At 39.0% G+C, this 17,433-nt stretch overlaps 1 protein-coding gene across 2 annotated transcripts in view; it reads right to left on the reverse strand.

Moving 5' to 3' along the window:
• The window catches only part of PPP2R5E (protein phosphatase 2 regulatory subunit B'epsilon), a 160,549-nt gene that overhangs the window by 24,031 nt on the left and 119,085 nt on the right, over positions 1-17,433 (reverse strand). For both annotated transcript variants that reach the window (XM_027554272.1, XM_027554273.1), the window contains exon 5: positions 14,406-14,498. In XM_027554272.1, coding sequence (XP_027410073.1) covers positions 14,406-14,498 — 93 coding nt within the window. The remainder of the gene's footprint in view (positions 1-14,405; positions 14,499-17,433) is intronic.

Genomic DNA, 17,433 nt, shown 5'->3' on the forward strand with positions numbered 1-17,433 from the left:
GACAGAGGATGAGATGGCTGGATGGCATCACTGACTCAATGGATGTGAGTCTGAGTGAACTCCGGGAGTTGGTGATCGACAGGGAGGCCGGCGTGCTGCGATTCATGGGGTCGCGAAGAGTCGGACGTGACTGAGTGACTGAACTGAACTGAACTGAATGTGTTTTCATTAGGCCCTCAAAGAAAATGTATTACCAGGCACCTAATCTGAGCCAGTCTTAAAGGCACAAATAATATATATATACTATGTTCTTTGAGAAAGATGAACTATAGTATACAAACTACTTTTCTGCACCGCTACAGAACACACTCAATGATTTCATGATATATGAGGCAAAAGAAAAGGTAGAATCATGTGTAGGCCCAAAAAGAAGGGAGTGGGATGAGTTTTAATTTCCAAAACCAAGTAATATTTGTGTGCATAGTCATATATAAAGTCCAAATACTCCCCACCAAAAAAAAAAAAGCTATGAAAAATATAATCCAGTATCTGTAAATGCCTAGGTAGACTGTGCTCTCTATAATGTAACAGGCAACTTGTTGTCAAAGAAATGAAGCTGGAGAGTTTCCAAGGTGATTGCAGAGCAAAGACAGACCTGTCAACATGCTGTCTCCCACTTTACAAAACCAGCCATCCTGAAGTTGACAGAGACAGTGCCCAGTGACTTAGCCCAACAACCTCCTTTGAACCTCATCATAAATCTACAGTGAAATGTAAAGGACAAATTGAAAAAGGTAGTCAGGGTCTGTCAGTTAGACTAGAGGGGTTGAACCTCTCTCTTCTTAAACACTCCCTGAAATGAGAGTAAAGGAATAAAAATGAAAGAAATCCATGGGGCAGAGAGGACTGGGGAGCAGATCAGACAAATCTGCATATCTCTCAAAGATGGAAAGTGGATGGCAAGAGGTAACTATCTTAGGTTTCTTCTTCTCCACTCTGCTAAGTGTTTTTCCATTCTGCCAGCAGGGAGGGAAGCCAACAAGAAGCAAGCCAATTCACACCAGAGAACCCTTAAAAGGCATAAGCACTGAAGGCACCAGATACATTTGATGGCAAGGTTGTGAGGAGCTAGAAACAGGAGAACTGATTGAAAGTTTGGAGGAAGAGTAACAAGATCTCCCAGATCCATGCAGTTTACTGAAGATTTACACTCAAGGCCTGGAGAGAATAAATGAGCAAGTCTCTAGTCTTGAGGACATCAGATATAGGCTGAAGTAAAACACTTATTAAAAACAATGGGATTCAATAAAATTCTGCATGCTGAAGAGCATTATCTTTGCCAGGCCCTTCCCTGACTAAGCTCTCAGTTCTGACTGAGGCAGGAGGTTAGAAAGTTCCTTATGGGGGAAATGGACAGTCCCAAGAGGAAACAGCTATAGACATACTGATATCTGAAGGTTTCTTATCTGAAGGTTTCTCAATTAAATGGCAAGGCCTCTGCCCAAGTTGCCAAGTGTTTCCCACTTACGCGTGTGTGTACACATGCACACACACATGCACACACACACAGATACAGATTCTAAGAGGTCTTTTTTTTAAAACTAACATGTTAACTATGAATATAGGGCTTCCCTGGTGGCTCAGTCATAAATAACCTGCCTGCCAACGCAGGAGACGCAGGTTTGATCTCTGGGTTGGGAAGATACCCTGCAGAAGGAAATGACAACCCAGTCCAGTATTCTTTCCTGGGAAATCCCATGGACAGAGGAGCCTGGTGGGCCACAGTCCTGCTGCTGCTAAGTCGCTTCAGTCGTGTCAGACCCTGTGCGACCCCATAGACGGCAGCCCACCAGGCTCCCCGACCCCTGGGATTCTCCAGGCAGGAGCACTGGAGTGGGTTGCCATTTCCTTCTCCACAAGGTCACAAAAGAGTTGGACACGACTTAGCAGCTAAACAACAACTACGAATATAGTCTAAGATCACCAAAGACTCTAACATAAAAGATACAGACCCCCCCAAAAAATCATAAAGAATCCAGAGGAAACAGCGCAAGAGTGGAAAAAACTGAAAATAAAAGAATCTGTAACATCCTCAAAATAAACAAATCTACTAGATCTTTGAAACAAAAACAGAATGCTACTATAGATGAATATTCAGGAAATAAAACAGCACACTTAGAAATTCACAGAAGGTCTGGCGCATTAAAGTGAGCAAATCTAGCTTGAAAGTATAACCAAATGATAGAGTATACAGAAGAAAGAAGACAAGAAAACTAGCAGATCAAAATGTCAATCAAGTTATGTGGGCAGAATAAAGACATTTTCAGAGAAGTGGGTATCAAAAAATGTACATCCCATCCATGCTTTCCTCGGAAGCATCTAGAGGATGTAGCCCACCAAAATGAAAGGAAATGAAGCAAGCAAAGACACAGTCAGAAAAGGGGCAAAGGGAAGTCCCAGGATGGCCACGGTGGACACAGCCGAAAGTGCAACTAGAGCAGGATGACTTGGGCTCCAGGAAGAAGGCCTCCAAGGAAAATACAAAGACAAAAGACTAGTTACCAGTGTGGGCCAGATTAAGAGCTGTGTGACACTCTCACAGAACTAACGAATGACTAATGACCACTACATAAGGAAGCAAGCAAGTGAAAAATCAGGTAACTACTAATTCTAGGGGTTTAAAAAAAAAAAAACCCTACAAGAAAACAAATGTCATTATGGCATAATGTGCCTTTGCTCTGAACAACATGTACACAGTCATGTTGTTTGACTGTAAAATACTACAATTTGATTTAATTAAATTTTCTGACTGTACTGGAAAGATGGATAGGAGGGAGATAGAGAGGCAGACATGTAATAGCTCATAACAGGAAGATATTTTAAACAATCAAGAAACAGCATTGCTGCTGCTGCTGCTAAGTCGCTTCAATCATGTTCGACTCTGTACGACCCCATAGATGACAGCCCACCAGGCTCCCCTGTCCCTGGGATTCTCCAGGCAAGAACACTGGAGTGGGTTGCCATTTCCTCTTTCAATGTATGAAAGTGAAAAGCCAAAGTGAAGTTGCTCAGTCATGTTCAACTCTTAGCGACCCCGTGGACTGCAGCCTACCAGGCTCCTCCATCCATGCGATTTGCCAGGCAAGAGTACTGGAGTGGGGTGCCATCAAGAAACAGCAGTAAGAATGCTATTTAGAAATACTGAGATACATACCAGGCAACAGCTACTTGAATGTGGTTACTTCCAGGGAATGAGACTTTGGGTCGGGGAAGGATCAGGCAGGAGTTGCTATTTTTCTTTACAAAATGTGTGAGCAAAAGACTTGAAACAAAAAGCCCATGATCCTCTTCTGCAATAAAGAAGCAACTGCCCAGCTCTATTTCATGTAAGTGCAAGTGAGTCGCTCAGTCGTGTCCGACTCTTTGCGACCCCGTGGACTGTAGCCTGCCAGTCTCCTCTGTCCATGGGATTTTCCAGGCAAGAATACTGGAGTGGGCTGCCATTTCCTTCTCCAGGGGATGGATCTTCCCAACCCAGGGATCGAACCCGGGTCTCCCGCATTGTAGGCAGATGCTTTTACCGTCTGAGCCACAAGGGAACTTCATGTAAAGAAGAGTAAATAATCAATGAAATTAGTATTCTAAATGTTTCAAACCTAACTCAAATCAGATCTCTACATGTCAGGCTTTACTTAAGCTATTCTGCTACGCTGCTAGTTGGAAGAAAAGCTATGACAAACCTAAACAGCATATTAAAAAGCAGAGACATTACTCTGCCAACAAATGTGTGTATAGTCAAAGCTATGGTTTTTCCAGGACTCATGTATAGATGTGAGAGTTGGACTGTAACAAAGGCTGAATGCAGAAGAACCGATGCTTTTGAGCTGTTGTGTTGGGCGACAAAGAGAGTCCTTTGAACTACAAAGAGACCGAGCCAATCAATCCTAAAGAAAATCAACCCTGAATATTCATTAGAAGGACTGATGTTGAAGCTGAAACTCTAATACTTTGGCCACCTGATGCAAAGAGCTGACTCATTAGAAAAGACCCTGATGCTGGGAAAGATTGAAGGCAGGAGGAGAAGGGGAAGACAGAGGATGAGATGGTTGGATGGCATCACTGACTCAATGGACATGAGTTTGAGCAAGCTCTGGGAGATGGTGAAGGACAGGGAAGCCTGGTGTGTTGCAGTCCATGGGGTCGCAAGGAGTCCGACATGACTGAGTGACTGAACAACAAATTCTGCTACATGAAAAAATACTATCTTCCTAATACCTTCACCTCGATCAAGCAAAAGTGCACCTGGAGAAGAGCCAAGAAACAAGAGCCAGCGGCAGCCTGACTCCCATGTATCACAACTCAAGAGGACCAACATATGAAATGAACTGACTGTGGGGCAGTCAATGTGTAAGTACAGTGTGCACAAGCTCACATTATAAGCTTACAGCAATTCTGACTTCAGGAACTTTGTAACTCAGTATAAAAATTTCAAAGGTATAAGTCATATAAACATGAACAACTCCACCAAGTCACATGCTTTTATTTTCCTCCTAATTTCAGCATTCTTCCTACAAAGTAGAGAAGTCCATTCTTTGTCCGTTAAGCATTTATCCTGACTCAAGAAAACCCTGCGGTTTAAAATTTTAAGACAATCAGTCTGGAGGGCATCTCAAGAAAGACTGGTTACGCTACATAATGATGCACTTAGTGGGACACAGGCAGGGACTAGCTACGTAATCTGTGGGCCCAGTGCAAAATGAAAATGCCTTACTCCCTGTTCAAGGAGTGTTAAGTAGTTCAAGACAAGAACAGCAAAGCATTAAACCATGAACAAGTGCCTTCTAAGCACAGGGCCCTCTGCCCCAGCATGAGCTGCATCCCCACCAAGCTGGCTTTGAATGCAGGAGTCAGAACAGTAAGACCCTTTTTTAAGGTTTCTGAGTTACAGGTTGGACAGATGAGACATGGTAATTTACTGTTCATTGGTAATGGCTATCTGATAAAATTCATGGTAGAAATAAACTCTCAAGTTTTATTTGCTAGACTCTGAGAGAGAAACGTAAACATTTTGACACACTCAAGGAACTTGTTTGGAAAATAGTTCTTTGTATTAGGGCTGAGATTCAAGGTTTGTGAATTTTATTTCATGTTAGAATCTAAAATTTTTTCACAGGTTGGTTTTATGTTGTGTCCAATTTGTCTTCAGTTTTTAAAACACAATAACCAAAGGTCACTATCAAGGACAGGCTGGAAGATTTGCATAATTTGCATAAAAATTACAGCACCTTTCAGCTAAATATAACCGCACATGTGAGGAACAAGTTATTAGCCAGCCATCTCCAAAGTACATATGTTTATGGAGATACTTGAATCGTATGTCTCTTAGCAACCACTGACTACTTTTCAGACCTGCAGAGTGGTTGAAAGCAGTCTTTAGAAATTCACCACTCAATTCCTGCCACAATAATCCACCCAGTGAAATAATTCAAGGTTTGGTGATTCATTTTTGGTCTTGGGGGTACGAAGTGTCAGAAACGAACCATTTGCCCAGCTAATGCAGATGAAATTTATCTTTATTGGGAACAGACAAGGTTGTTTCCTAAGTCTAGGCAAGCCTACACACTTATAGCTTAAGTTACCTAAGTCTAAAATCAACATTACCCTGGAAACAAGTGCACTATGTAATCAATCGACTATCTTTGAAGTCTCTGACAGATTCCTTATGTAAGGATTTAGATTAAGTACATAACAAATGCTAAAGGTTACGTAAACCTAGATTTAACAAAAATTAGTATGAAATTTAAGCTAGTTAATATGTCATTCTGAGTACGTCAAGGCTATATATTGTCACTGTTTATTTAATCTCTATACAGAGTACATCATGCGAAATGTAAGGCTGGATGAATCACAAGCTGGACTCAAGACTGCCAGGAGAGATATCAACAACCTCAGATATGCAGATGATACCATTCTAATAGCAGAAAGCAAAGAGGAACTAAGAGCCTCTGAAGGAAGGTGAAAGAGGAGAGTGAAAAAGCTGGTTTAAAACAACATGAAAAAAAAACGAAGATGATGGCATATTGTCCTATCACTTTATGGCAAATAGATGAGGAAAAAATGGAAATAGTAGCAGATTTTATTTTCTTGGACTGCAAAATCACTGTGGACAGTCATTGCAGTCATGAAATTAAGATACTTGCTCCTTGGAAGAAAACCTGTGACAAGCCTCAACAGCATATTTAAAAACAGAAACATCACTTTCGCGACAAAGATGCGCAGAGTCAAAGCTGTGGTTTTTCTAGTAGTCATTTACAGATGTGACAGTTGAACCACAAAGCAGACTGAGGGCCAAAGAATGGATGCTTTCGAACTGTGGTACTGGAGAAGACTCTTGAGAGTCCCTTGAACAGCAAGAAGATCAAACCAGTCAATCCTAAAGGAAAGCAACCCTGAATATTCATTGGAAGGAGTGGTGCTGAAGCTGAAGCTCCAACACTTTAGCTACCAGATTTGAAGAGCCGACTCATTAGAAAAGACCCTGATGCTGGGAAAGATTGAGGGTATGAGAAGAAAGGGGCAACAGAGGATGAGGTGGTTGGATGGCATCACTGATGCCACGGACACCAGTCTAAGCAAACTCCGGGAAATCGTGAAAGGGAAGCCTGGCGTGCAGCAATCCACAGGGTCACAAAGAGTTGGACACAACTTAGCAACTGGACAACATAAGTCCATTCTGAAATAAAAACCAGCAAACCCTTCAAAGGTACAAGTCACAGATAGTTCTGACTGGCCCATAAAGAAATCTAGACTTCCAGGTTTTCCTGAAAAAAAAATCAAAAGAATCTAGCAATACTTGGCCCACTTAGCAATTAGCCAACAGCTGACCAGAGTGGACTGGCAGCAGGGTCCAAGCTCTCTGGGTCACCACTGTTTCCATCAACTCCTCTCTGTCAAACCCAGACTACTAAATTCCATATCACTTGTCTGACCTCTGAAGATTTGAATGTGCTTTCCCTGGTTCTCACATACTAAAAAGTACGCGTTCCTGGCACTAAACAGTTACTTCTAACACTGACTGGAAGAAATCAGTTGGAGAAGTGGAAATGATAAGAATTCAAGGACAAGAGACCATATTAAACATCTTAAAAAAAAAACAAAAAAACCCAACAGCCAGAGAAGAACCATACAAGTAGAGTCCAAAGGGCTTTTTGATTTTTTAGATTGGTAAAAGTTAAATCTCAAAAAATTGGTAACATGCTAGGTAAGACATGACAGACTAATATATAACTCTGGGGACGGAGGCTGTTCTAGAAAATAATGACAAAGAAACTCCTCAAAACAAGAGGTGATCCTAACAAAAACAGTAGTGACAGCAGCAGTGTAACGTTTACTGTATAGTTAGTGATCAGAAATTGTTCTCCATACTTACACATGAATATACTTTTTAAATCTGCACAACAACCTTGTAATTACTATCATATTATGGATATTTTGGATCTACTTTCCAGGGGAGGAAACTGAGGCACAGAGCAGTTATATAATTTGCCCAAGGTCAGACACTAAAAAATGGCAGAGTCTGCATCCAAACCTCTCTATACATTATCCACTCATCTGTTTTGCTTCCTGCTGAGGAATTATCAATTAAAAAAGAGTTATTGAAAGAGGCTTTTGAGGAAATACAGGAAGCTTCCGCTGAGATTCAGACTTTAAAAGGACATACACAAAAGATAAAAGGATGGACACATAAAAAATGTTAAGTGTAAAGGAATGGCCCAGTCTTATAAAAGTAGTCTTAGGAAAGTTAATGCACAGAATCAGCTGACATTTATGAAAAATGCAAGGCAACAAAATGAGAATGTAGTTGCAATGGAAATACTTTGACTATTCTTATTAATTACAACATACATGTTCATACTTTAAAATGAAAAAATAGAGAAATACCAAAATTAAAAAGTAAAGATCATCATACATAATCTGACACCCTACGAGATAATTAACAAAAATGTACTGTATCTCCTTTCACACTTTTTATTGCATAGACAAATAATCTTTTTCTCTAAAATAACAGACTCAGGTTCAAAATATTTTACTGTTCCACAATGTGCATGTTCCACTTAAAAACAGATCCTGTGTAACTCTATCTCATTCTTTTTACTCAGTGATCTATATTTTGTTAAATGACTGTCCACAGTTTATTCAACTAACCCTCTACTGAGGAACTTTCTAATTGTTCCCAATTTTCTAATAATCATTAACAATGATGCATTCACTATCCCTGTATATTTTGCTTTGTGTACATATCTATTTCTCATGGAACTGCTCAGTCCCAATCTGCATCCACAGAATACCATCAGATCTCCTCTTCAGAGCATAGGTATGTAGGTACCTATCTATTCATTTGTGCATTTTTATGAGTTTTATGGCATACAGGGGATCTTCCCAACTCAGGGATCGAACCCAAGTCTCCCACATTGCAGGTGGATTCTTTACCATCTGAGCCACCAGGGAAGCCCTAACAAGAAAAAGTCTTTTCTACCCAAATCTCATTATATTCTAGTCTCCTGTACCCATACCAGACTTTTATAATATACCTTTATAGTATGTTTTAATGTCTAATAACATATCATTAATTTCCTTTTTCAAAAACATTTTATTTCATGAACTCTGAAATTTTCAAGTACAGAAACTACTGAAATTTTGGGCTTCCCAGGTGGTGCTAGTGGTAAAGAACCCACCTGCCAATGCAGACTACTTAAGAGATGTGGATTTGAACTCTGGGTTGGGAAGATCCCTTGGAGGAGGGCATGGCAACCCACTGCAGTATTCTTGCCTGGAGAATCCCATGGACAGACAAGCCTGGTAGGCTACAGCCCAAAGGGTCGCACAGAGTCAGACACTACTAAAGTGTGTGTGTACACACACACATACAAACACACACACACTGAAATTTTAATTAGAAGTGCACATAAATGTGCAGATTAATCTGGAGATTCTATGGACATTTTTTGATGGCAAGTCTTCCCGCCTTGGAATGTTACATTTCTGCATTTATACAAGGCTTCTTTGCAAATTTTTATTATGTTTCTCATAAATTTTAAAATTATTTCAAAAGGCGGAAATTATGAAACTAATATTGGAATCAAGAAAAATAAGATATTCTGCCAATGTGGACAGGTAATATAATGAGGACGTGAAAAGAGGAATTCATATTTAATGAGCAAATATTAGGCCTCATATACAATACTAGCAGACATTTATGTAAGTCATATTATTTTATCATCATAACAGCCTACTACTTTGTTTTAACTTGCTATAAGAGAGACGACTGTCATTGTCACTTTACTGAAGAAAACACAGGCTCAGAATAGTCAATAATCTGCCCAAGTTTTCAGTACCTATTTAAGATTGAAGGTAGGGAGCCTGTGTTTGTATCTGTAGTGCCAATTCAATTAAGAAAATCTAACAGCTGTCAATTTGGGGTATTTTCTACTTTACTGAACAGTATCTCACTTATTCCACTATCCCTATGTCACAAATGAGGAAATCCATGCTTGGTAGCAAGTATATTAACTTGCTGAAAGTTACACTGTAAGTAGGCAGAAAAGCCAGGGTTTGAAAACAGTTTCTTCTTATGCCACAGTCATATTCTCAGCTCCTAAAATATAAGTCAATACACAGGAGAGTCAGGGTTCAAATCCAGAGTTTTCTAGCTTTCTTTCCATTACATCATGCTAAAATAGCCCAATTCTTATTTTGCTTTAGGGGATGGAGGAATCAAACTATAAAGAATCTAGCTAGCTGCTACCAATAGTGTAAATCTTGTAACTAGAATAAATTATGTCTAACTGAATAAATACAGTTCTGCATTAAGATCACCAAAACTCTCTGGAATCTATGAGAATTCACAGAGAATAAGATATCTGCTCAAAGGAAAGGAATAAGGTAAGTGTCATTCTGATTTGCAAAAGGGAAAAATCTGAGGGTTCCCATGTCACAAGAGAAACAGACTAGAACCAGGCTGCACCATGCGAGTCCATGGGGCAGAGGAAAGTCAGGGTGTGCAAAATGAATGGGCTGACGATAGAGCACAGACGTAAAAAGACCTGCCAGTTCAAGAACGGTTAAGGCATGGTGGTCAGAGGAAGAGGGAGCGAGGGTGGGACAGGGGATAACAGACAGAATCTCAGCACTAATGTCTCAAGATCCAAAAGGCTCACCATTGCCAGAAGGTCCCAGGTTGGGGCCAAAGGTCCAAGGAAGGAATCTCAGGAGAAGCAAGTAGACGGTTGAGTCCCTTCTCCAAGAAGGTGCTGGGCAAACTTAGGAAAGGAAAAGGAACGGGAGGCCAACTGTACAGGCCACCAACATGAATGAACAGGGTGATATGGAAGATGGAAGCTGACAGAACAACAGCTCATCTCTAACTTGATGCAATGGTTTGAGTCACATGACTACATTCAAGTACCACTCAGTGGTGACGTTTGATCAAGGATCGAATCTGGGCCCTCGGCAATGAGAGCTCAGGAGTCCTAACCACTGGACCACTGGATTTCGGCTTTCCTTTTTATGATAAAGTTCCAAGGTCCATAGAGGAGGGGAATTCTGTAAACATGAAGTCCTGGCTTTTACCACTGCATTGGACAAAATATCTCTCTGACTCTCTTTATAAACAAAAATTTGGAATCAGAGGAGGATGAAATTCTACAGTCGATTTCTAACTGGCTCAAGGATGGAATTCAAAGACTGCTGATTAATGAATCTGTGCTAAAATAAAGGGAAGTTGCTAAAGGCATGCCACAGGCTTCTATCCTCCATCCCGGCTAGTTTAACAATTTTAATTAGTGGCTTTAATGAAGCCAATAGCTAGCATATTTAGAAAGTCACAAATGTGATACAGATGGAAGGCAGAGTGAACAAGGTTGATGACAGAATCAAGACCCAGAAAGACTTCAGAAGGCTGGGAGATAAGATATTCCATAAGAATATATGTCAGATCCTACGTCAAGGTAAAAAAGCTAACTGCAAAATGAACAAAAACAAGGGAAAATGAAAATGGGTTTATGACAAAATGCATGAAACTAAATTGGAAGTCAGTCCAATGCCAGTGGGGGCGGTAGGGGGAATGATAGGGAAAAGGGATAGTTAGGGAGTTTGGGATGGACATCTGCACACTGCTATATTTAAAATGGATAACCAACAAGGACCTACTGTGTAACATATGGAACTCTCTACTCAATGCTATATGGCTGCCTGGATGGGAGGGGAGTTTGGGGAGAATGGATACATGTATATGTATGACTGAGTCCCTTCACTGTCTACCTGAACTATCACAACATTGTTAATTGGCTATATCCCAATATAAAAAAAATAAAAATAAAAAAAGTTAAGACCATAAGCTTATTAACCTAAATTAACAGTGTCATAGAACAGCAAGAAGAGCTAATGAGATGACTCCTTTAAGAACCCTAGCATCCAGACAAGGAATGCAGACCCCAACTCTAAGTACCATTGGACTGACCGAGCTCAGAGCTCTGTGTTCAGATATAGATGTCACCCTTAAAGACAAATGGACACATGTCAAAGACTTCAAAAACTAACAAATGAGACAGATACTTAGGACTCAGTCTAGAGCAGAGAACGCACACTGACAGCTGGAAGGCTAGATCCGTGAGGCAGATGGCTTTAATTCACTCTGAATAGGATTTTAAAACTATCAGAAAATTTCACCAAAAAAACAAATTTGGAAGAAAAAAAACTTTCTCTTGGAAAAAAACCTTATTTAGCAAGAACTGATGAAAGAGGTACAGTCAAAGCTCCCTTCAGGAGCAGCTGGTCTGCCTCCTATTGTCTGAATCTAGCCCCCAGACTATTTTAAATGAGCCTACAAACATCTGAGTTGTAACTGCTGCTTTAGAGAAAAACTGCATAGAGGTAAATACAAAAGCTGTGTTCTAGGACCTGAAAGGTTATGCCTGGGCTAATGACACACTAAGGGACTCTACTGAAGAAATAAGGCCAAAGGCATATGAGGTACAGAGAGATTCAACATAAAAAACAACTTTCCAACAAAAAGGGAAGAACCTGCCTAAGTATGTGGCCCTTCCTCACTGAAAAAGAGCAAGCAGGTTACCCCTCATCAGGGTCTCAAAGGAAACTGATTCAATGGGTAAAGAACTAGAAGAGACAAACCAAAATGTCCCTTCCAAGTCTGGGGGTCTCTGATGTTTTAATTCTAGGAGCTTTATTATCATCAGTATTATCAACCATGGAGAGCACACAGACTGGGCCCTGAATGTTTTTCATGTAAGAAAAGCACCGACTTTCATAATAAGATTGCAGGATTTACTGTTTCCATGTCAACAGCGTCTACTGCTGAATAATTATTGGATCCTCTTGGGCACTTTAATTTACCATAAATGTAAGAGAATCGTATCATTTCATCCATGTTGAGAGATGGGGGCTACTCCTGTCATTCCAAGTTATAGTGAAGGGAATCACACAGAGGCATCATGGTGTAAGAGACAGAAACCTGAACAGGACATGTGTGTGGGGAATCTGGTTAACTTTTTTAGACCTCAAATTTATTCATCTACAAAATGGGCATAAAACTTAGCCATATCTGCTTTAGATTATTGTATATATCAAATTAAATAACGCATATAAAGGTGCTCTGACAACTATACAGTGCTGTAGAAATGCAAGGACTTTCCAATACAAACACAGATCTGTTGTGTTTTGTTTTTTGTTCTGCCTGAAATGCATTTACCTCTTTGGGATAAGGATCTGGACCAATCTACCTATTGCCCAGTGAACCACCTCTTTAAATATCAAACGCTGAGAAAGACTGAAGGCAGGAGGAGAAGGGGGCGACAGAGGACAAAATGGCTGGATGGCATCACCAACTTAATGGACATGAGTTTGAGCGGGCTCTGGGAGATGGTGAAGGACAGGGAAGCCTGGCATGCTACAGTCCGTGGGGTGACAGAGTCGGACATGACTGACCGACTGAACAACAACAAATATCAAATCTCACTTTTCCAAAACTTCTCAGCCTCATATGTCCAGAATTCTAAAGGTATTAATTTAAGAAAGGGGAATGAGGTCATCACTTGAGTCATTAACCTTTATCCCGTAAGACACAGAGGATCAATTTCCTGCCAAAGCAATGTTTTAAATTTGAAATTCTGCATATTACTCACTGTTGCTGCTGCTGCTAAGTCACTTCAGTCGTGTCCAACTCTGTGCGACCCCATAGATGGCAGCCCACCAGGCTTCCCCATCCCTGGGATTCTCCAAGCAAGAACACTGGAGTGGGTTGCCATTTCCTTCTCCAATGCATGAAAGTGAAAAGTTAAAGTGAAGTCGCTCAGTCATGTCCGACTCTTCATGAGCCCATGGACTGCAGCCTACCAGGCTCCTCCGCCCATGGGATTTTCCAGGCAAGAGTACTGGAGCAGGTTGCCATTGCTTTCTCCAATATTGACTCACTAGGAGATACTTATTTTTTTCTACATAAGGCATCTCATTAATCACTTAGAAAGAAGCTACAACAATCCATACACCAGTTGGCTCAAGTATCCATTTTTACAGATGACTGTCAACAAGAACACCATGAACATACTTCAGGTCTGGAGTAAACAGATATGATCCATAATTATAAAATGTAAAATGACATTCAAGAAAAATATGTAGGAAGTTCCAAACAGATGCTAAGTCACTTCAGTCGTGTCCGACTCTGTGCAACCCCATAGACGGTAGCCCACCAGGCTCCCCCGTCCCTGGGATTCTCCAGGCAAGAACACTGGAGTGGGTTGCCATTTCCTTCTCCAATGCATGAAAGTGAAAAGTGAAAGTTAAGTCGCTCGTGTCTGACTCTTCGCGACCCTATGGACTGCAGCCCACCAGGCTCCTCCGTCCATAGGATCTTCCACGCAAGAGCACTGGAGTGGGGTGCCATTACCTTCTCTGAAACAGATAGGTGAGAGTTAATCTCTTCAAGGGAATCTTAAGTATTAACCTGTGCTACTTCCTAGCTATGAAAGCTTACTAGTACCCTGACTTTGATTACTTATTAAAGCTTACTTACGCTCTAGACCATGCCTACTCAGTTTTAACAGATGTATGAAATAGTTTAAAATCCTTATGCAAATAGAAGTTTTCGAATTATATAAAGAGTCACAAACTAGAGTTATATAAGTGAAATTCCTTTATAATTACATTTTAAGAAAGAAAATTGCAGGGATTTAGGCATTAGCATTCCTTGTTGTTTAAAATGTAATTTCCAGTAAAATAAATTAAAGAGGTACCTATTACTTTTAATGGGCAATAATAAATTTGTGCATATATATTTGTTTACGGGGTTATATAACTGCCACTGTAAGATTTTTTAACAAACATCTACAGCAAATGAGATAAAGTGTTATCAACTGAAAAACAAATACATACAATGACAAGAATATACTTACCTGTAATACAAATTTCTGATCTATGTATTTTTTGGCAATGCTGGGTTGGAATTCTTGGCTTTCCAAAAACCGTATGAAAAACTCATATACAAGCTGCAAGAAATGGATTATTGTTAATTTCAAACTATAATTCACTGAGAACAGTATTAAAAACCATAAAAAGCTCTAATAGTAAAACTGACGAGGGGTTTAGTGTGTTTTAATATCAACTAGCAGTGCTAGCCTTTCTTGCAGCTCACAGTTGCTGTTATGATTTTCAGCTTTTTAAATTTATAATCTGAAACACAGCCTAAGAAAGCAAATAAAAACCTCCCCAAATCTCATCATTCAGAGTGAACCACTGTTAACATTTTAATGTATAAAACTACCGATTTTTTCTATACCTCTACAACATATCAATGTACTATAAATATATGTATGTATGTATGTATACACACACACACACACACACACACACATATATAAAATATAGTTTTCAAACTACTTTTACCATCTAAACAATATACTGTGGTCAATTTGTGCCAACAATATCTATACCACCATTCTCAGTAGCCAGAAGCATAGTCCACTATAGATAATTTATAATAAATAATTCCATTATTCATAATTACTTTAACCAATACCCTCTGCTGAGACATGTAAATAGTTCTTAAATTACCACTCTATTAAATTACATCACAATGTACCTTATATAACATACATTAGTGTGCACTTGTTCAAATATTTCATGAGAAAATATTTCTAAAGGGGAATTGTTAGATCAAAAGATATTCAAACATGTCAGGATTATCAACATTCATTACCAATTGCCTTTCAGAAATTTTATGGAAATTTACACTCCTCTAGCAACAACAACAACAATATATAAGAGCGTGTCAGGATGTTCTGATCTGCAAAGATTTAAGAATATCTCATCCACAGAGTCAACCTCAAATAACTTCTGATAAACAGTGGGGGATCACTGTTTACATACTTTGCAAAATAAACCTATGTTAAAGTATACATTAAATCCTGGTGTAGCACATATACCACAGTATGTTAAAACCAGAACTTTCAAGAGACAGATACTGGGTTGAAAACCTAGCTCTACTCCTTACTGTGTAACCCTAGTCTGTTGTTTCAACTGTGCAATGCGAATGATCATCCCTAAGATTAACTGTGATAATATATACATAAAGCCCCTGCACAGTGGCTGACACATACCACCACTGGCATTATTGCTTAAAACGGGATCCTCTAACTTTTTAGTCTCACCCCTTTATAATGAAAAATTACTGAAGACTCTAAAATGCTTTTGTTTACATGAGATATAGAAGTAGAAATAAATACAAAACCTTTAATATCTTTTTATTTATTTTATAAATATAACTATAAAATTATATTTATTTTAATATATTTATTATTCAGAACAATAAAACACATCACATGTTAACATAACTAATATATTTTTGTGAAAAACTTTATTTTTCAAAAAAGTTACTATGAAAAGGAATATTGTTTTTTGTTTTTATAAATCTCTTTAATGGCATGTTAGAAGACAGATTCTCATCTGCCTCTATCTTCAAGCTGTTAGAATATGTTGCTTTGGTTAAAGTATATCAAGAAAATCAAGCCATACACAAACCTACTGTTGTGAAAAAGAAAGAGTACTTCCACAGTTTTTTTTTACATAATTATGGATACTCTTTGATACTACACCAGAACGACAGTCATTTCTTAAAGCTGCAGTTAAGAATCTGAAACCGTATCAACGAATTTTTCACTGTTACACTAAATTCCAATCATCTATCTTGCACTTTGGATGATATCTACCCATGCATGGTTACTTAACATCATTCATTGGTCAACTGGAAAACATTGGTTCACTGAGTTACTGCAAATGTTGATATATTTTATTACATAGTATCAATAAAAGTCCTTAATATCTCCATTAATATCTCCAAGGAATTAACATTCCTTAATATCTCCAATTTTTTTTTAAGTCTTTAAGCTTTGGGGAGCTATAAAGCTCACGGTGACAAACAAAGGACAGACACAAGTTTTCCAAAATTCTAATTCTTAATTTTGCTTGAATGCTCTAATTTTATCAGTGGGAAAACAACTGTTTTCTTTGTTTATTTCACAGAAAACATTTACTAAATACCCAAGTGAGAACAACCACAGTTTGTCAGGTATTCTTCCAGGTAAAAATGATACTTTATGAATAGTTACTTTAACTTGCAGCTCAGACAATCACACAAATGCTTTATTTAGCACAAGACAAAGATTCAGCAGGCTTTATGCATACTTTCCATTTCACCATGAAGAATGTTATTTTTAATGAGTACTCAAAGGTTCAGATTTAATACAATTAGTAATTTTTGCTGCTCTTCAAGGACATTCTTAATTGAAATTGGATTTTTTTAAATTGTAGGTGCATGGCAGTAGAGAAGGCAACTACTGAGTCAGTTTGACATTTGATTTGTGCTAATAAATGCCAACACAGTAAAGAGAGAATAAAGCAGTATTGTTATAAAACTAATTTTGACTTTGCAGGCCACTGAAAATCTGATCTCAGGATCCCCCAATGGTCTGCAAATACCACTAAACTAAATGTGTCACATAGGGATCTTGTGACTTTAGACTCTAATGTAACACTTATATCAGGTGTTCATGTTAGCATTTTAATTTTCTATAAAATTCTGTTTTGCTCTCTGAAACTCTAGATTCAGAACAACTTCTTCCCTGTGATCTGAACACCGCCACGTTGTACTTCTAGTCATACCAATGCCCGAGTTCAAACACGCCCTAGAAGAATTGCTCTTTTCTTCAATATACTAATCTTTCAACTTACAGTTTTACCAATAGTTTTACATCAGCATTATTCAAATAACTCATGAAAGAGGATTTCATCTCTCTTTTGACTCCCACAAAACGGAGAGATTTCCATCTTCCAGGCCCGACTTGTGGGCTGGCAGGGCTTTCTGGTGGGATTGGCAAAGTGTCCTCTCCCTTCCTGAAAGCCGCTATGGTTTAAAAAAGTTTGGTG

Source organism: Bos indicus x Bos taurus, chromosome 10 (genome assembly GCF_003369695.1).
Source record: "Bos indicus x Bos taurus breed Angus x Brahman F1 hybrid chromosome 10, Bos_hybrid_MaternalHap_v2.0, whole genome shotgun sequence".
Classification (NCBI taxonomy): Eukaryota; Metazoa; Chordata; class Mammalia; order Artiodactyla; family Bovidae; genus Bos; species Bos indicus x Bos taurus.